General features: G+C 39.8%; 1 protein-coding gene across 1 annotated transcript; it reads left to right on the top strand.

Moving 5' to 3' along the window:
• Positions 1–7986: 7986 nt before the first annotated feature.
• On the top strand, positions 7987–16683 carry slc6a1l (solute carrier family 6 member 1, like; the record flags this gene model as incomplete). The annotated part of the gene is made up of 14 exons (XM_079184026.1): positions 7987–8227; positions 9483–9614; positions 10304–10404; positions 11389–11498; positions 11648–11780; positions 12810–12944; positions 13033–13136; positions 13218–13342; positions 13707–13819; positions 14343–14474; positions 14802–14904; positions 15202–15302; positions 15992–16159; positions 16588–16683. The coding sequence occupies 14 exons, from the start codon at positions 7987–7989 to the stop codon at positions 16681–16683; spliced, it is 1794 nt and encodes a 597-aa protein (XP_079040152.1).
• Positions 16684–21455: the final 4772 nt, after the last annotated feature.

Below are 21455 nucleotides of genomic sequence, written 5' to 3'. Positions count from 1 at the left end.
CCAGAGTGGAAAACACGAACCAACAACTGAAGATATAATATGTCATACAAATATAGAACGGTGAGTAAATGAAGGACAGTGGGACGTTGTTAGCTTTCATGGAAACAGCAATGAAATGAGAACATTCTTTCTTTTTATATGAAGGGTAAAAAAAAAGTGAAATAGTCCATTTTCTTATCTTTTTTTTCTTTTGCAGCCATTATGTAGCTGGTACTGTAGCTACATTAGAGGAGTACTCCAGCGATTTAGTATTGGACTTCCATACAATTCATGGACTCCAGAAACTGATTTTAAAAATAGATATTCAAAATCGAAGCAACAGAAGAACAGTTATTTTAACTTTTAGTCCCTAGAGTCAAGCTCCATGAACACCCAATACATTTCAATTCCACGTCATAGTCACTTGTGTTAGTTCATCCCTGGCTGATAAATGCTGACATGCTTCAAACTCCACATTGCCAGTTTGTAAAAATGTGAACTCCTGAAGCAAATCTGAGATAACCGTGATGACATCTCTATGACTTCTTCAAGGTTATTTTCTCAGACTTTATGGAGCTCCCTCCATAGCCCTGGAAGACTTTACCTGGTTTAAACCGTTTAATCAAATTTAGGAATGTAAAACATTTGCAGTGTGTCAACCACTTGGGTTGGTTTAATTAAAAATCACCTGGATAATCTCAGGATGCTGGGCAATTGAGTTAATTCTGCTGCAGATATAATAGTTTAACACCTTTATATAAAGAAATATGTTTAGGCGTGTAAAAAAATACTTGTGGAAAACTGTCTAATGTTGTTCTTTAGACATAACTTAACCCTGAACATATGCAGACGAGGCCATTCAAACTCACCAAACCGAAAACATTTTTTTTTTTTATCATATCAAAGGTATTTCATGTCTGGCTTGCTGTAGTGTCATCCTGATCTCACCACTTAACCCTCTTCCATGGATATAAGCAGCACATACCAAGGATGGGACCTTGGCCTGGATGCATCGGATGGAGGAAGAGGACGCCTGTGAAGCGGGGGGGAAGAGGAGATAATGTGCATATATACTCTGTTAAACCTTTTCTTGTGTTTAGACCTCCGAACCATTCATGGGGAAAGAGCTCTATCCATTCAGTAGATTTTTTCTAAGTGTCTGTTCAATAAAATACTCGAAGACATTTGAGAGTTTTCACATTATTTCTCACATCACAAATTGGCGACTAGGATGGGAGTGGACGAGCAATCAGGACCCCGTTGGACAGAAGTGCACTACTAGATAGCAGATTCCTCCCAGATGGTGAGAGGCTGTCCTCAGACGGGGTTCGAGATTGCCGCTTCGATCCTGGAATTGGAAAAAGAATCTCACCCGGTGAGAAATGATTTTGTGATGTAACAGACACTTTGAAGTGGCAGACTTGTAATCTCGCACTCGGTGCTGGACAGAGATGTCCTAGTTAACTTGTAGTATTTAAAGATGATTTGGTGTCTCCTTTCAAGTTGAACTAAGTCTCGATTGGACCAGATTGTTTTGGAGATATACCGTAAACAACTAACTAGAGAAAATGTATAAAGTTCAAAGTAAGTCTGAGCCTGAGTAGCCCAATGCCAAGGTCTTACCTCCAATAATAAAATGTATGCGGGACAAAGACAATCCGACTGCCAAACAATTAGAAAAATTAGATAAAATTGGGGTTCCCTGAAAAAGGCAGTTTTAGCCTCCGAAAAAAAATTGGATCAACTCAAAATGTGTTTGGAACAGAGAGAGAAAGGCGAAGCAGGAAAACATGAAATAATGTCCAAGAGGGAAAGAAGGAAATGTAAAAGAAGCACAAGTAATGGAAAGAGAGAGATGATGATGGAAATATGGCATTTATGTTTATTTTGTGTATTCATTTGCGGAAGCATTCAACGTGTGGAACGTTTCCTACTGAATACATGTCGGTGAATGACGTTGTCGGTCCGACATGCATCATTCTGTGTTGCATTTATAGCCATCGAGCCTATCCCCATACATCACCAGCAACGTTTAACGAAGCTTTTCCTTGTTTGCTGCAGTGAGAAAATGTCTTTCAGTCAACTGTGTAATCCAAACTACTAACATGAAGTCAACTCTGAATGCATCACAGTAACAGATTGTAAAAGTTCACATAACGCAGATTGTGTGTTCTGCTTGATTGCTTCTTCGGGGCTTTTTAGGCGACAAAGTCTTGATGTGATTGATCGTGGGGTATATTAAGGACAATGACTTTGCGCATAGCAAGGTCACAAGGATTTGATGTACTTGGAATGATAAAACACGATGCAGGAGTAATGGAAGGACAGCAGCGTGAAATGGAGAATGAGGTGGTTGATAGATCTCCAGGGAGACATAGTTCTCTCTGCAGTGGCGCCAATGAAACTCTACCGGACTGATGTATCAGGCACACTGTAAATGAAGACATTTCAATGCCCCCTGTCACTTCCTTTATCTCGTTCAGTTTTATTATTCTATCTCCAGGGATGGAACAATCTTTCTCGGCGTCTTTTTCCGTTTCTTTGTATCTTTTCATCTCATGTCCCTCTTATCTACCCGGCCTCCACGCTGCGACATATCAACTTTTCCCATTTTTATCTCACTATCTTTTCATTCTGCCTCCCAACTCCATCTCTACCTTTCCTTTTTTGCTCATTATTTGCAGTGGTTTATCAGTCCCTGCCTCCGTCATCATCATCTTTCATCTTTTCACCACAATCACGCTCTCTCTGTAGTTTGTCCTTAACCTGTGAAAATGTATGCAGTATGCATTGTCTTACGTAATGCATTACATGATGATGTCGGCGATATTAGCCTCTTATCTACGCATGCAAATCGCCTCGGGGAGTTCCTTGGTTTATAATAACCACCGCATTGATTCACAGACCACGACGCACGCTGTGAATTAAAGGCAGCTCGCTAGGAGGCCTCAGAGGCAGTTTCCTTTCTAAAGGGCTGCCCACTTCTGTTATTGAGGGACATTTTGTTGACATGAATAAACTGAATTCCAAAAGAATGCAAATCTGATCTTTTTTTTTTTTGCTGATTCAAATTTTTAAAGTTGAAAGTATTACAACTTGCACTTTTGATTCACCAAAACATTCTAGTCTATATAGACTCTATTCAGCCCTATGTTCCCTCAACTCCTTGTTCCCTCAGCCTTATGTTTCCTCAGTCCTGTGTTCCCTCAAACCTATGTTCCCTCAGTCCTAACCCCCTAAAATGCTAACACCAGTATGCAACAAAACATCTAGATTTGCTGAATCATTCATTGTATGTGTCATAATGCAGTGCAGCTCTCTAACTAGTGTAAATGAGGGAAATGCATCAAATATGTAGGCCAGTGAGGAAGTCAAGGCAACACATTTGATGCATTTCCATTGACATTTGTTAACATAAACATCAACCTCCATCATTTATGTATTGTTTAAACATATATAATCTCTTAGACTCTGTTGAATACAATAAATATACAGCAACATTATTATTCTAAACACTGGCCAAAAGAAATAGTGAGAATTCACGAGTATCATTTTTCTAAAACAGCACACATGATTTACCTTCAAACATTATACATTTTTTTGGGGATAAATTGTTTGGATGTTGCTAGAGGCACTCATTACGCAGTGACAGGACCAGCGCTCATGCATACAAATGACTGTGCTGCTGACGTTTATACCTATATGGGCATGCAGACTCAGCAAATCTCAGAAGTATCCATACTTAAGTTTCCATCACAGGGGAAAGTTACCACAATGGATTTTAACGGTGACCTTTACACAACATACCACACCTTCTAAAAGCAGCAACAGTCTCATTCATATGCAGTAAATTAAACGTTCAAATATGTGGTCATAAGAGCGGTTTAACATTATGTCAAAGTGGAGCAATTGTGTGTCTCCTGGTGTATCTTTTCTCTTTCACACTACATTTGTATTTAGTCTTGCCGCCTTAGCTGATCAAGAGACCTGCGGGAGACATACATCTGCAACAAAGAAGATCTTATATTCGGATTGTGTTTTGGGAAGGCCAACGGGCAATACTGCAGAAATGTAATGTCGTTAACTGGACTTTGGCCGGAGCATAATAATATCAGTGAATTTTTTGCTTTTTATCACCACATTTGCTCTCTGTCTCTAATTTACCCTCCATGCCTTTATCTTCATTCTGTGATATTTGACCAATCCAGTTCTGGCATAATCTTCTAAACTCTGACATTAAATTGAGCTTTCAGACAGTATGTCTCTGTTAGTCTGCCTCTTTCACCTATAATCGCTCCCTATTATTCTCAGTTGTGGATGATCTGGAATCATAATTAGGCTGCATTGATTGGGGGACGCTGTAAACAGATTGATGAAAACCAGTTTTGACAATCTAGCCAGCTATCATCATTTGGGTCCACATGGTCCATAAACCTCGCCAGAGATCAGAATGAATCTGTTCTCGATAGAAGCGGCTCGCTACGGGTGTGATTAAGCTTCTAATATGATTAAATCTCTCTCATTTGAAACCCAGTACCTACCAACTGTCCCCACTCACCGGCACAGCAATGGGCATTTTGTACAGTGCTGCCAATGGCATTTTTATAATATTCATTAGTCTTTCTAATTGGCTGGTGCTAGAATATGTGGAGCAGATATTAACGTTAGGAGGTTACCTGCCAGGACAAACAAGAGAGGATCATGTCTCATATCTCATTCCATTAATATTAATAAAGACATTGTTTTAACGTCACTAGAGTAATTAAAAAGACAATATACACAGCGTCACTGTATCCACTTCCAAGTGCACTTGTTTTCATGGTGTCTGGATTAATCACTGTTAAACAAGCAATAAAGGGAAACTGCATGTTTCAAAAAACACACCCTATTTCTTGAAAGAAGAAATTACAGTCTTACTTACAAATAAAAAAAAAACCTGACCATTACACCCAAAATGTATGGTGGCTAATGCTAGCAAACATCACAGTACAGTCATAACTGAGATCACTGACCGTTCTCTTCTTGTGTTACACTACATTCAGTAAGACACAGATACACCTTTCAATAGTTTCATTGAGGAAATGAAACCACCTATACCTCACTTGTTTCCTGCTTGTTGTCCAGTTTCAGTTTCTCTCAACTTTCTTGGGAAATTAAATGTACCATTAATTTCCACTCGTGGCTACAGTGGCCACTGTTCAGCAAAAGTTAGGCAAAGTCCTGCTTGGATACCAATTAGAGGCACCAGCTGGGACTGTGTGGCACCTAATCACAAGATTATTGAAATGAAGTGGCCGTTTCAGAGGCAAACCATGGCAGATAGTTCAGATATAGTAGAGTGGCACACTGCAGTGAGCTCTCTGGATCACAATCTTTGAATTCCCTTCCGCCTTTGTCTGTGTGTATGCGTGTTGGTCTGCATGACGTCCTGGGCACCATAATCCATTCGGAACCTAGCAGAAATATCAATTGTACGAAGAGTTTTTTTGGTAGAAATTAAGATTATTTTGCACTCATACATTTTGATCCTACCTGCCTTTCTTCCAATCATTTGAGTGAGGACACTGAGTATTAATATTATGTCACTTTATGTGCTGATCGCCAAGTCTGATACTGGCATGACCACATTTCCAGGGTCTTTGCCAGCAGCCATCGCTTGTTTCATTCTCCAAAACTCCACAAGCTCTTTCACTGATCAGGCCCTTCTCTGTTGGGAAATACCATGGTAACGTTGCTGGCAAGAGCTGACCTCGGCGATCGCAACAAACACATACGCGCAAAGCACAAACACACACACACACACACACACTGCTGCTGCCGCTAGAGTTCCCCACCAGAGTTGGGCGATTGACGTATCCCCCATGGCCTCGGGGCCTCACTAGTCAGAACTGAGCAGTAATCAAAGCAGACACACAGGTCGAACTTTATTACCAAGCACTCGATAGTAGCTCCAGGAACAGCCACAGGTCCTCCAAAGTACAGAAGGCTATACCGGAAAGAGTTGCAAAATCAAAAACAGCTCTTCGGGCAGCAGATACATTGTGGCTTCCCTTGGGCCCGGAGAGCCGGCTAGAAGCTTTGCAAAGTTGAGTTAAAGATCTTTTTTTTTTTTCCCCTTTGGATGTTAAGTTGAAGTTTCAAGACTTTTGTGGTGCCGTCGTAAAGCACTGAAGCTCATGACCTGACGGAGGACTTGGACATTTCTCAGGTAGGAATCACCTTCTTCCCCCTTCCTCCATCCTCTGCTTTTACACTTTCTGTCGTTGAGTAAGTTGTTAAGTTGATTTTGTCCATAAATCACAGGGTTAACACAAAGTTTGTTTTAGTTCAATAGACTGCCACAGACCATAGAAATAAGTATATTAATCAATATGACTTCATTAACTGATCGGAGCTCTTTGTTAGCAATTGTTGAGAGAAGTTGAAACTCTCCTCCTACTGCATAGCATCATAATAAAGGACATCTTAAAAGTCTCCACTGTCAAATAACTGCAGGATTTACTTTGAATCAAAATGGATGACGCCCTCAAAGGGAATCTGTGATGTGTTTGGTATTATTGGTCTGCTTTTGGAGCAGATACTCACCTCGGCAACTATTTGCGAGTATACACGCTTGATCATTTCACAGTATTATGCCCGATTGAAGTTCTGATTACCTTTTACACAGTGTAGAGCATAACTCATTCCACAGCAAGAGATGATATTTTTAATCAATGATGATTATGATAAACATCACAGTCACTATTTGAAATGTATCAGACAAAACTTTTTCCAATACACTTTGCCAATACTTCTTTTCATCAACATCATCAAAAGCTAGAAGGCATAAATGATGCATCTGTTAAATGATGCAAAGGCTTTTCATCACGACAAATTGCAATTGAATATATATTTGAATGCTTTGAAAAAAATAAAAACAGCGAGCACAATGAATCAGGCAGAAAAGAGCACAGATAATTAAGTACGGCAGGCTTTTGGAATCAATGTGGTTGATGATTAAGTATGCAGAAGAGTAATACAATGAGAAAGCTCAGCGAGACCCTGCTGTTTCACAGCTCCTCTGTGTGTGAAAATAAGCAGTGAAATGTCCTTGACATATATATCTTTGTTCTTTCAGGGAATGTAATGTGATGTAGCAAACAGTCTCGAGCAATGGCATGAAGTGATTTGGACAATTTCTGGGTCAATCAATGATTTCAATCATGAACAACTTCCTCCCAATTAACTTCCTGACGTTGTGATGTCATCCAGGCAGGGATGAGGGGTTATTCCACAAACAATGAATGGCTCAGTAAAGATTATTAAAAACTTGACTCAGCAGTTCAATTTGCATTACAAGCAGACTAGTGTGTGAGTAGTAAAGACTTTGAATCCGTCTTTTGTGGAAAGCACAACCTCTGTTGTATTCTCTTCCATGATTTTCTTGTCCATGCCCTTTTTTGGTTTATATTATGATTGAATATCATGAAGAAATTGACTGTGGTGGACTGGAAAGAGAGGTGAGGCAGGACGTGTGCCAGTACTGATTAAGATGCACAGTGCAGTGTTCTTAAGGATGACCTGGATTGCCCCACCTGCCTGCTCATATCAGGCCACTGGTGCTTTTCTGTGCTAGTTTTTTGGCTTGAGTCGACATACCGACATATACCACTTTAAATCAGATAAGAACCTTTATTGTGTGTCATTATGTAGTTTCCCAAGTTAATAACATGGCTGTAAAAGACCATAAAAATGCAACATTAATAAATTGTATTTTGAGTAGTATAGCATTCAATAATTTCCATATATATTTGGTGTAAAACCTCTGCATAAACTGTCGTATTCTCCCTCTGTCGACAGCTCTCCTGCACATTCAGTGTATGCACATTGTCCTCATTCTGTCGAGTCAAGAACCGAACTCAGTGTGAGAGGCACAGTCGGACCCCAACAGAGACTTTAATTCATCACCATTACAGGCCGTGAGGACAGAGTGACTTACTGACCCCACTGGTCTGTAGTGGTCCCACCATGGGGAAGACTGGGCAGAGTACAGTGGACTTAAACTCCCCAACAGAGGTCAAACAAGCTGTTCCCTTTGAGGAGCTGGATCCTGTGGCGCCCCCTGCAGATGAAGAGAAGAAGAAAGAAGAGCCGCCTGACAGGGGAGGCTGGAAGGGAAGGTTTGATTTCCTTCTGTCATGCGTGGGATACGCCATTGGCCTGGGAAATGTCTGGAGGTTTCCTTATCTGTGTGGCAAGAATGGTGGAGGTGAGTGCTACAGTGAGACTGACAGAACCAAAAGATCTTCTGTCAGTTTAAGGTGATTCTGATGACATAATTGGGCTAGATTCCAATGGAAGCCTAGAATTCATGTTAAATGATATATTGAGCCACCACTTGGCCCTGCAGTGGGCCTCTAATGGGGCCTTGGCGACCATTCTCTAGCCCTGACCTAACGTACCTTTTAGAGTCCCAGAACCACACTCAACTCAACCCTCTATAGCAAGTTATTTTCCATTTTTTGGGCAGCTAACTGCATGCTAACCAACTACAACCATCTAACACCATGTCAAGCGAGGCAGCATTCTTAACCCAAGCAACAGTCAAACAATCCTCTACTTTACAAAGTATGCACTCCTAGCTACCATATCACATTAGGCTAACAATGAATCCGGCCAAACGGCATGCCACTTGAAACCAAACCAAATGTACCAAGCAGCCTGTGAACGAGCCTGCTAAGCTAACTGGCATGCTAAAAGCACTATCATCTACAGTTGCCTCACCTTAGCAATCTACCCAGCACCATTAACCAACAACTTATGTAGACCCAGCAGCCAGTCAGGCCATCAAGCATGCAGCCATCTAATCACCAGCAGCATGCTGCTCAATCTATCTTTACTCCAGTCCACCTTTCTCCTAACCCATGGCCATTCACTACTGGCGACAATGCACTTTTAGTTATTGTTCAGTGTACATGGTCCTGTGGTAGCGATGGCTGTATTATTGTGTATGCCTTCATGGGTGGTAAGCGCTGCCCTCCCTGAAGCATCTTTCCCCTACGACCCACTAAGATGACCTAATGATAGCCACTGCCATAGTAGCAATGCTCCGTGAAATTGTGCCATGATGCATATCTCCAACCGCTCCATGCCACGCTGTATTAAACTCTGCTGTTGCGATACATATCTGAATGTCCTGAAAATATTCCCTCACCAGCCATTTGACTATGGTACTGAGGACTATGGTGCTGTAGTATTATGAAGTACTCTGATGAAGACACTATCCCACCTTCTCTTCCTCCTTCTCAAATATCCCTACAACCCTTCCAGTCAGATGCCCATACGCCCTTCTTACCAGCCTGCGGCCAGTCCACTTTTGAATGACTTCTTAAAAGCAGTATCATTTTGACATGTTTACACCAGTGTTGCAGATCAAACCTTTTGAAACCCCCGATCCATCTAACTGCTATCGACATTATCTTACCTAACATGTTTTGTTGATCTACTTTGTGACGATCCATCAGGGGCCTTTCTGATCCCGTACTTTTTGACCCTCGTGTTTGCGGGGATTCCTCTCTTCTTCCTGGAGACGGCTCTGGGACAGTTCACCTCAGTGGGAGGGATGGGGGTGTGGAAGCTCATGCCTATGATGAAAGGTAAGATGTGGATATAGAAATAGGGAGACACATGTACATCTGTTGTGACATCACTTAAAAATACACATATGTTGACTTACTAACAGGATTTTGAGCATCCTAACAGACCAGAATGACACCAAGAATATGCACTTAGCACATTTTTTAAAAATTGATTAGCACTTATTCTGTTATGGTGACTGAGCCTCAACATGTGCTTGGTTTATACTCTCTATTCAACTTTTTGCTCAATATTCCTACTTAACATGAGGCTCTTTCCCTGTTCCATTGCACTTGTTCCAAAAATGACAAGGATACGAAAAAGACGGGCAGAAACGCACAAGCAACATTTTTTATTTTTATATTCAAGCATATTTTGCAGCCAGTTCTTGGTGGTATAGCAATTATACCACTGCCTCCGAGCTCAACGAGCTCGAGTGAAGCACATTGTATCTCCTGCCAGCACAGACAACAGCAGTGACCGTGTATGTCCTGCTGTGCTAACCGCTACTCAAAGCCAAAGGCAACTTAACATTAGAAATAACAATGATGAGGATGATGAAGGTTCCAGCTAGCATGCTGAGTGAAGCTGTCTGAGGGGAAATCTCTGCTCCGGAGACCCGTTACTTATTATATTACATTTTACTTTCAGCTGACCTATAAAACATTGTAATGTAAAATGCTGATGTCTGTGTGTCTTCCTTCTTCAGGTGTTGGCATAGCTTCAGTGGTCCTGTCCTTCTGGCTCAACATCTACTATATTATCATCATCGCCTGGGCACTCTACTACTTATTCAACTCCTTTGGTTCGGTATGTTGCATTATCATTAGTCATTGGGCAGCAAACCTTAACTTAACATTTTTACATTCTAAGTAAAGCTGAAATTATTATAATTTGTCTATCGAGAGTAAATCAATTGGCAACAATTTATTTCAAAAGAATACATTTTATTAATCATTTTTCAGGCAATAAATGTCCAAAACTTGCTGGTTCCAGCTTCTCAAATGTGGGTATTTTATGTTTTTGTCATATTTGATAATAAATGGAATATCGTTTGGGAATTTGTCACTATTATGACATTTTAAAACAAAGCAAATAATTGATCAATGAACAACAGAATTGACAGATGAATCAATAATGACAATATTTGTACGTCGCAGTTTGAAGTTGTGTATTTTGCTTTACATTTCGCATTTTGTCGAGTCTAACCGGTTTTAATAGAGATTACAGAAATTCATCAAACAATGTTTGCATCTTTCAGCTCGTCGTTTTGGTTTTTGTTTCACTCTCATGGCTCCCATCAGCTTTGTTTCTAGCAGCGGTAGTGAAAAACTCTCATGAAGTCACTGTACTTACCGACTAATAAGGTGATAACATGTCGCTGTTGTGTTAACAGCTTGTTTCTGCTGCCCTCAAGTGGCTAAGCAATCCGTTATTGCAGCTTCAATGTCTATTTGGAAAAGCATATTTTTCAAAAATGGATGGTATGGTGTCTTGGCTTTTCCTCACTCTGCTTTTGTATTTCTCTGCGTGAGCACCCGGCTCAAAGAAGCCTGGTGGAGGACATATAAAGACTTTGCAGTCATGGTGCTTGAGGCTCTTTGGGTGGGAAAATTGGAGGATTGTGAAGCAAAGATCAAAACACATATTCTTCAATGATTTTATCTGACGACCAAAAATGTGGAGGGATCATTAACATTGTGGAAAGTCAAGGAGACACATGATAGAAGCTTTCCTCCAAAGAAAAGCAGATACATTTCATTGTATACATATGTGCATATGTTTTGTGTGCAGGAGCTGCCTTGGCAAAGCTGTGATAACCCCTGGAACACAGAGAAATGTTTTTGCAACTACAGTCTGACAGACACCACCAACCTCACCAGTGCGGTCACAGAGTTCTGGGAGTAAGTAGGCGAGATATGTTCCTACCACACATTACGTGTGTGTGTGTGTGTGTGTGTGTGTGTGTGTGTGTACAAGATGCCCTGTACAACAATATGTTGAAGCTTTTTGAGCTTGTGTGTGAATTAATTTTCGATGTGTGTTCCTGCAGACGTAACATGCACCAGTTAACCAATGGTCTGGACGAGCCAGGCGAGGTTCGCTGGCCCTTAGTGGGCACTCTGGCGCTAGCCTGGATCCTGGTCTATTTCTCAATCTGGAAAGGAGTGGAGTGGACCGGGAAGGTCAGACCTGGTGCTTAAGTTTCTCTCCATTCTTTACCTTTCCTCTCTTACATTTTTTCCATAACATTTGGTACAAAAGTTCATTTTCCCTTTAGGACAAATCGCAACACATTTGATCCCCTTGAGAGCCTTGATGCTTCTTTGACGGGTAGTTAGTTGAAGTTAATCTGTCAATCCTAGTTTAGTGCATTTGTGCACAGGCCCCTCCTGAAGGCATTAGCTTTTAGTAGGTGTGTTTTTTTCATTTATGCCTCTCCTCGGGGCTGAAAATGCAATCCGGCTTGACAAGTAATGTGTGTGATTGGTTACTAAGCATTTAAGTCCTGTCTCATGTGTTTATTGATCACAAAGCCATAGCTCATAGTTCACAGCTTAGTTAATATTCGCCATTGCTAAGTCTATTGATCGGTCCCCAGAATTAGAAAAAAAGATGAATCATCCGTTGAGCCCAAAATTCACAAATAAATGAATCTTTACTGTGTTTAGAGTGTCACGTTGTGAGTTCACATAAAAGCGGGGCAGATGATGTGTTGGCCCCACAGACTCAAACAACACTCAAGTGTAATAAAAAAAATGTTTAATCATTTGATAGATATGTGTCTTAGTATTTATTCTTCTCAGATTTAGAGGTGATAGCAAAAGAGTTCGAAAAAGAAAAAAAATAAATATATATCACTTTGCCTGTTGCCTGTTTTTTTTTTAATTACAGCAAGTCCAAGCAATGTATGTAAGCAGAAACACATTTTCACATTCACTGCCTGTGGATAATTGGATTTTGATGTGAAGTGAGAAAAAATGAATTCCCCAAGGCCCCGGCCTTGACGGACATCACCACTTAAGCATAATGATTATGTTACTGAGCTGCGGGCCACATCCTAAAGGATCCAGCGATGTCTTCTGGCAAAGAGAAGCCATGAAAATATTCTAGAATATATATATATATATATATATATATATATATATATACTGTGGGTATACAGAGTGAATAGCAATCTATGTTAGTTTAAATGCCTTCCACCTTTCTCTTAGGTGGTGTATTTCTCAGCCACCTACCCCTACATCATGCTGATCATCCTGTTCTTTCGTGGGGTCACTCTGCCTGGAGCCATAGATGGGATCCTCTTTTACATCACTCCAGACTTCAATAAGCTCACCCAGTCTGAGGTAGACAGTTTGCACACATTCAATCACACAGACATGTTCATAGACAGACAAACACAAACGTGGTGGTGCGCATACGTGTATCTGACAGGTGTGGCTGGATGCAGCAACTCAGATCTTCTTTTCCTACGGACTGGGCCTGGGATCGCTCATTGCACTGGGGAGCTACAACACTTACAACAACGATGTATACAGGTAGGAACGTGCAGTCACAGGCTTTACACTTCCCGTTTTCTTCTTCCATCCCAACTGGTCGTTTTGTTCCTTTCTCTTCAGGGACTCCCTCATTGTGTGCGGTATCAACTCCTGCACCAGCATGTTTGCTGGCTTCGTCATCTTCTCCATTGTAGGCTTCATGTCCCAAATCACCAAGAAACCTGTCAAGGAATTAGCAGCATCAGGTACAGTGCTGTTTGGCAACGCAAGACTGCGTAGGACTTCTTATAATCTTTGCCTCGGTGCTGTGTATCTTCCATGTTACAGTGTGACAAACAAACCAATATCCTTCTTTATAAACAGAAGAGGAAAGCTTTTGAGCTTGAGACGGGTTGTGTATTTTAGCTTTACATGAAAAAAGCCTTCTCAGACAAATTAATCAGCTTTCAGTCCTTCTTTACTGCACATTTCAGTGAACTTAATGTATTTGGCAACATGGAAGTCCTATTTTCTAGACATGTAAATATCTTAATTTCAGTAGGTTGCAGTATAATGTCATAAGATTAAGCATTTGTAATTTAAATGGTATGTCTTCTGCGTGACATTTAGGTCCAGGTCTGGCGTTTTTAGCGTATCCTCAGGCTGTCACCCAACTGCCCATGTCCTCTCTGTGGGCCATCCTCTTCTTCTCCATGCTCATGATGCTGGGCCTGGACAGTCAGGTACAAACAGCACGCGTTTTACCTGCTGCTGAACAGATGGTTTTATTTATCAGATTCTTTGGTTTATTCTGGCATTAATATTGCATTTATTTATACCCACAAATTAAACTAATATTCTTATTTATACCACTATAGCATTTTTATTTACACCATTGTTATATCTTTTTTGTATACATAGTTTACATATTTACATTTTTCCATATTTATTGTTGATATATATATTATGGTAAAATGCACATACTTATTCTTAATCTATTTTCCTTATAATTTCTCAATGCTTCTGGACATTTCCATTCTAGAATGTCAGCAACTGCAACATAACCCAGTTTCCACTAGAGGATCAATAAAGTATATCTGATGTGATATGATTCTAATGTAGGTGCTTTGACAAAGAACATTGATTCATTTAATAAAAAAGATGATCATCTCTGGACTTCGACGATGCTAAATCACTGGGGTGCTCTTTTAATAACAAACTGCAGTATAATCTTACCCGTGTCTCTTTATAATATGGATGTATTAGTTCTGCACAGTGGAAGGCTTCGTCACATCTCTGATGGATGAATATCCCCTGATGCTGAGGAAGAGGAAGAAGCTCTTCATCCTCATTATCTGCTTTATCTCCTTCATCATCGGCATCTCCAACATCACACAGGTGTAGTTGTGTCCATCTCTGTGTGCCCTTACTCCATGTTGATTCTTGATATCAAAGAGCACTAATGTGTGAATGTATGACTATGTTTTATAAGAAGGTGGCAGTTTTAAAACCCAACACATATACACACCTGAACATTTGCAATTTTTTTTTCCAACACTCGGGAAAAGAGCCCCTTCCTGCATTATACATAATGACAAAACGATGTCACAACAACCTGCGGTGTACATTAATCATGCATATTTTATTCAATGAAGAGAGGGGTTATTAATATTCAGCTTCTAAAGCAGGTATTTGTGTGTGTGTGTGTGTGTTGAAATCTTCCAGGGTGGTCTGTACGTGTTCAAGCTGTTTGATTACTACTCCGCCAGTGGGATGTGTCTTCTCTACCTCGTCTTCTTCGAAACTGTGTCCATATCCTGGTTTTATGGTAGGAAATCTATTTTATGCAGTCTACGCGTACACCAAACATCGTGGGGTGAAATCAAATACAACCACAGCTGAAAAAAGCTGAGCTGGATAGAGCGGACTATATTGTTCCAAGTCACCTAATTAATCAAGCATGTCGATTTCATATATACTGTAGCTGTCCAACAGGAAATTACATCTATCTGCGCCCCTTTCTGTGATAAGACTATCCGTCCAATCAGCTTTGCTTTGTCCTTGTACTTATTATCTCCAGATTAAGACACACTTCTTCTTTGTATTCCTCTCTTTTATGCTACAGGAGCTGACAGGTTTTATAACAACATTGAGGACATGATCGGCTATAGGCCATGTGGCTGGTGGAAGCTTTGTTGGAAGTACTTCACTCCGCTGATCTGCCTGGTATGCTGTGAATGATGATCAATTTAGCGTCCATAATATGCGTTTTTCTAAGTCAAACCCTAGCATCTGCTTCCTTTTCCCTCACGGAGATCTATAAAGCTGTAGCAGGTGCCAATAGGAAGAGAATTGATGACATTGCTGAATTGGTCTCCTCTGCTGTGTTGGGATTTGTGCTTCAATTTATGAACTTTTAGGCCCTCAGGGAAATCTTGGCAATGCCTTTATTGTCTCTACTCTAGTGACAAAGGAAGTGTAATATTGAAGGACCCTATAGATATGGAAAATCAAGGGTTTTCTGACAAAATTAAGAAGTATAACTATGACATATAGGCTATAACTGGGCTAAATTTGACTGAAACGTGAACATTTTAAACAGTTGGTCCACCATTTTGATCTTCACTGAAATATCTCTGTTGTTGACTGTTAGCATGCTAACACTCTAAGCTAAGATGGTGGGTGAACACGGTAAACATTATATGTGCTGAACATCGGCATGTCAGCATGGTTATTGTGAGAAAAACTTTTTCAAACAATGTTACACAACCTAAACATCTAAACACTACAGTTTCACTGAGATGTCTTTCAACCAACATATAAATCACTCAGTGCTTGCTGTTCTCATTTTGTGTCTTGTTAACTGGCGAAAGATTACTGTTACATGGACTAAATACAATAATTGTGTATTGTAGGGGGTGTTTACCTTCAGTGCCATTGAGATGACCCCTCTGACCCTGGGGAAGTATGTGTACCCGATGTGGGGCCAAGTGATTGGCTGGTTTATGGCTTTGTCTTCCATGATACTGATCCCAGGTTATGTCATCTACATGTTCTGCGTCACCAAGGGCAGCATCAAACAGGTACAAACTTCTTGCAGATCTCACAGTTTGAGAGTTTTGTGCCAAGGACACTGCTATGTGGAATTGCTGAAAACTGAAAGTAAACTAAATAAACAGTACAGGCGGTAGTTGAGAGACACGGTGCATGAAGACAGGAGGTATTCAGACTGCAGTCATTCAGGAGCGTACAGAAGAGGTTTGGCTTGAGGCCAATGCCATTATCCTGTTTTTATTTAGGAAGGTATCTTTCGAAAGTAAACACAGCTTGCGACAGTTAATATTTTGTCAGCGTTTTCCTTGAATTAAACCATGTCAACTATGGCTATAAAGCATATTTCGTTCACTTTTTACACTATTAATTTGTACTTTTTTGTCCACCTAAATTTTCACGTCTGGACTCCTCTTTAAGAAAAACTGTTAAACTTTCAATTCTAATGTGTCTTTATCAGCGTTGGCGGAAGATGACAACTTCCCGTCAGGATGAGAAGCCATCAAAGCATGAAGATTTTGGCCACACAGGGAGCATGGTCGAAGCTCGTGTCTAGCAAGGATTGTTCAGGTTGAAATAATTCCCTTCTGCCAGGACCTACTGTAGTCAACACTGAAATTTGACAAATGGACAGATGGAGTCTTGTACAGCATTTTACTTTGATGTTTTCCTCGATTTCAAAGTGTGCTAAAAAGAAATCTGATGGAAATGATGGAAGAAGATGAGGCTTTTCAATTTTGATTAACTGCGGTAAAAGAGTGAACCGTGACTACAAATTGAATGTTATAGATCAGCATTGAACCTGTGCACGTATACCACATATATACCATTAATGTATAAATCTTCATTCTACTTGTACATTTTCTCTACTATTCAACAAAATCACTGTCTTTGTCTGTAAAGTTACCACATGTCTCGAATGTTGTTGTACAGAAGCATATAAAAAATCTGGTAAAACTTGATTCGAGGTGTAAAACTGTAATGCATCAAAGATGATTTGCTTGTTGTAGCTTAAAGAACCAACCAGCCAGCCACTGTGATAATTTGTCCAGCAATAAATATGTGGGCCATCCAGTTATATTTGTTGTCTTTGCTGATTGGGGAACTACAAAAAAAAATATTTGTATAGAATGTTAACATGATGGAAGTTGTACAGGCTATTTACCGTAGAGAGTTTCCCAACTAACACAACTTTAAAATAAGTTTTAAATGAAGTTGTATAATCTCAAGTATTAGCCTTCATAGCAGCTTGTTTGATTAGAATATTATGTGATCCTTTTGTTTTTTCAAAGAGGTGTTTTATACCATAAAATGCTTGGTTTTGTTAGTTTTGGAAATTATGAAATTAGCTGTATGAAGGATTTGTCCTAATCTTACTCCAGTTTATTTCATGTCAGTAAAAATATAAACTGTACTTGGTAACTCTAGAGATGTGATGTAAAGCTTTAGCCCAGCACTGGTAAAAGGTTGTCCTGTTGAGATAAACCCTGAAGATGTAGAGCCACGTGTGTTCAGAGCAGCACTCTTAATATGGTGAAATTATTAATACAATAATTTACAACCATGGTAAAAAGCTACAGGAGTAAAGCCCATGTTGAGAAAAGAATAATCCTTTTAAACTGCACTGACTTTTTGGCCACTTGGGGGCAGCAGAAACACACTGTTCACAGAACACTGGCATAATACAGTATATTATTTAAAAGTTACCTATTAATACAGAGTTTCTTTTAATTAATACATTTTTTAAAACTTGTTTCCCCCCTAGAAAACAGCTTGCTGTTGCTGTTGGAAATGCCACTGATGAGATCAGATATTTCTTAAAACATTAAAGTTGCATGCCGGAAACCAAAACAATCAGCCAAAAGACACTAAAACTTTGTAAAGTACAGAGTTAGGTGATAATAACCTCACGCGATCCTTTGTTAATGAAAAGATATTGATGATAGTTGATTTAGCCGTTTAGATGCTATGCGCATGTATGATTGTACGTTTTTAATTTAATATAAATTTGGTTCAAACCTGTGTTATATATGATACATTTTAATTCCACTTTCTAAAGTAAAATGAAAGCGTTAGCTGATATGAGTATGGGTTCATGGTGCAATGCACGTAAAACATTTTTTTTACATTTTCACAGTAAGTCTAAAAAAATAGACTGAGCTTGGCTTTAAATTGGTGAAGAATCAAACTATTACATCCAAGAACCAAAGCAAACCCTTGTTGTGAATAGACTTAAATCATTTTTAATAGCATGTTGATATACTGAAAGGACAGGTAGAGAGGGATTCAAAGCCAACTGAGGGACGTGATGGTTCATATCTGTTACACTCAGTTTCCACCTGTCTTCATCATAGTTTTCACCATAAATATGTCCACTTTTTGTAATTCTTTTTTTTAAAACTAGTATGAGCAAACACAGTGTTGAAGAGCCAGACAAGATCCACATATCATTCATGAAGCGGTGCACTGGTATGGCAGAGCCCTTTTATCAGTGTTTCAGTTAAGAAAGTTAGCCACTACTGCGCTTCCATGTGCTAGACTCCCAAAATGCTACATTGGTTTCCTTTCAAACATAAACTCATGATGTTCAGTGTGCCTCATATTCATGTTTATTGCACACACACAGGACGTCTATCTCCCAAAATGCTTACACACATTGTCAAGTAGGGAAAATTGTTTAACCATAAAGAAAGGGTTGTGAGAGACATAAGAACAAAAATAGCCACTTTTTGGCAAAATAGAAGCCTCAAATTTGCCATTATAAATCCATTATCTGTTCGAAGGGGTGTTTGCTTTAATCATTTTTTTTTCCAACCTCAAACGGAACATCTGTCATCTTCATCTCCTGCGAGCGTGCTCACAGCAAATTCAGTCATGCACAAAAAATGCTAAACCTTTGGGAATCGGAGTTCAATAGGCCTCCAAACTGATGGCATGCAAGAGAGAAGAATCACATTATATGTGAATGTTGATCCAAACAAATGCATCAGCAATCATACAATCATCCATCAGTGTAAAATCCATAACATCAGAACTTTTGATGTTATTTACTGAAATGTATTGCATAACCTTCAATGTTTTTTATCGCCACTAATATTATAAAAATTGTCATAAAAGCTCTTAATTAATTTTGAAAGCGCTATTTCTTTTTGTTGTGGTGAAAGATAATAACAAGAGAATTACCAAAATGAACGGGATAGAGGTCAGATTTGTTTTTGGGAAAGTCACACACAAACACACGCACACACATAACCTTGTACTTGTCCTTGTGGGGACCTGTTACTGACATATTGCATTCCCTAGCTCCTTACCCTAACCTTAACCATCACACCTAAATGCCTAACCCTGACCCTTACCCCAACCTTAACTTAAACTTAATTCTAACCTGAACGTAAAAACCAATTCTCAACCCTCAAACAGTCCTTTGAAGGTCGGTCCCAAAGTGAAGACCAGCCAATATGTCCTCATGAAGGTCTAAAACTGTTATTGGTCCTCACAAAGATAGCTGTACAAGTACACACACACACACACACACACACACACACACACACACACACACACACACGCAACCTGCAACCTCCGTCTTTCCACTGGGTGAGTGGAAAAGGACAGAAAGATAAGCTGGAGACCTCCCTACATTGCCTCTGTGATTATAAATCAACAAATCAGAAAGGTGGGGTCAGATGAGAGCAGAGTTAAATGAACATCCATTCCACAGTACCTGGTGGGGCTTATGTTTAAAAGATGGACGAATTCAAGCTGATGCAGTCGCTGACCTATTTCAGAATGAAGGTCGCGTGACAGGGCAATAGCATTTTGAAAAGGCTAAAGGTGGCTTGCTTGTCCTTTCCGACACTACTTGAACGTGGTATTTACAATCTAGGGTGGGGTGAAAGAAAAAGAGATCAGATAATGCATTCTTTTTGTCCCGTTCGTATTTAAAGCAGACAAGCCAACAGCACAAACAATATCATTAATGCCAGCATTTGCAATCCAAGCTGTGTGTGTGTGCCTCTGTGGTTTTTGCCTTTTTAAAAATGTCAGACTGAAAGGTTAGGAGGGAAGAGGAAAAAGTCACAAGGAGCTGAAACAAAACCTGGGAGTTGTACCGACACAAAGAGACAGTGTCTGGATGCTTTGTGGGTGGACCCAGTCTCGCATTTATCCACCGACAGAAAACACACAAAGGTGGAATATGCTTTACGCAAATCAGAATAAACACAGATGTTGACATTTAACAGTTGTAGCAGAAGCATCTTCAAGGAAATTCATGGTGATTTCCTGAAAAAAATGCAAAGAAGCGTTTCATAAACAACAGATGACAGCACAGTGTACATATATTACATTTGAATGCTGAATGGTTGTAGTTTGAGAAAAGTCCGAGAGTGGTTTCAGCAGCTTCAACGATTTCAAAATATGAAAAAGACTTTCCCACCATCAACATGTGGCAAGAACTCATGGGAAGCGTAGGCGATATTAAATATGAAGAGTAAAAGACAAACATCAACAGGACCATCCTGGGCCGACTTTTTGGTTTGGCAGAAATCCGTGTGATTGGTTGCCTTTATTTCCTGTCATACTTCACTGTAGAATGATCTATGGAGAGTGACAATTCAGTGTTTTCTGATGATCGAGAGCCACAACACAACAGAGGAGCGGATGTTCAGTTTTGTTATTCATTTTTTTGTGCTCCCTGTGGGAGAGAAGCGTGAAAGGACTATTTTTTTCAAAGCAAAGGAAGGAATTTCTTTTTCTTTCTTCTAGCCCTAGCGTTTAGTCAAGTGCAAAGGAGTCAGTGTTTAGTGGAGGCTATGTATTTTGGCACACGTTTTTCAGTAAGTGTCAACTATGCACACGCGCGCACATACAGCACAGTAGGCATGAGGTTTGGGATGATAAAAGCGAACAGAAGCGGAAGGTCCTTGGAGTGTGTCCAGCCGGCACAGTCCATTTCTGTCGTTGGTGGTGGTGATTACCGGAACTAGAAGGAATCCATCCAGAAACTGAATATCTGTGTTTTCTTTAGCAAGTTAAAACTGACAAAAAGTTATAGAAATTTGTTAAAACTACATAATATTTCAAAATACATGTGGAATCAAGTAAAATTTTATATATGCACTTTATTTCTCCTTTTCTCTTTTAAAACCTTGATTTTTTCTTTTAGTTTATTTTTTCCTTAAATATATGCATATAAGTGAGATTTTTTTTTTTCATTATAGCTCTTTCTGTATGTATATATGTACATTATGTACTGTTAAATAGGTAGAGAAGGGGGTGGGGGTTTGTGTGGGAGTGAGTGTTTCGGGGAAAGAATACTAATGAATTTAT

This window comes from Pholis gunnellus (genome assembly GCF_910591455.1).
Source record: "Pholis gunnellus genome assembly, chromosome: 22".
Lineage (NCBI taxonomy): Eukaryota > Metazoa > Chordata > Actinopteri > Perciformes > Pholidae > Pholis > Pholis gunnellus.
The sequence above is the reverse complement of the archived record's forward strand: the minus strand, read 5'-3'. Positions and strand labels throughout refer to the sequence as shown.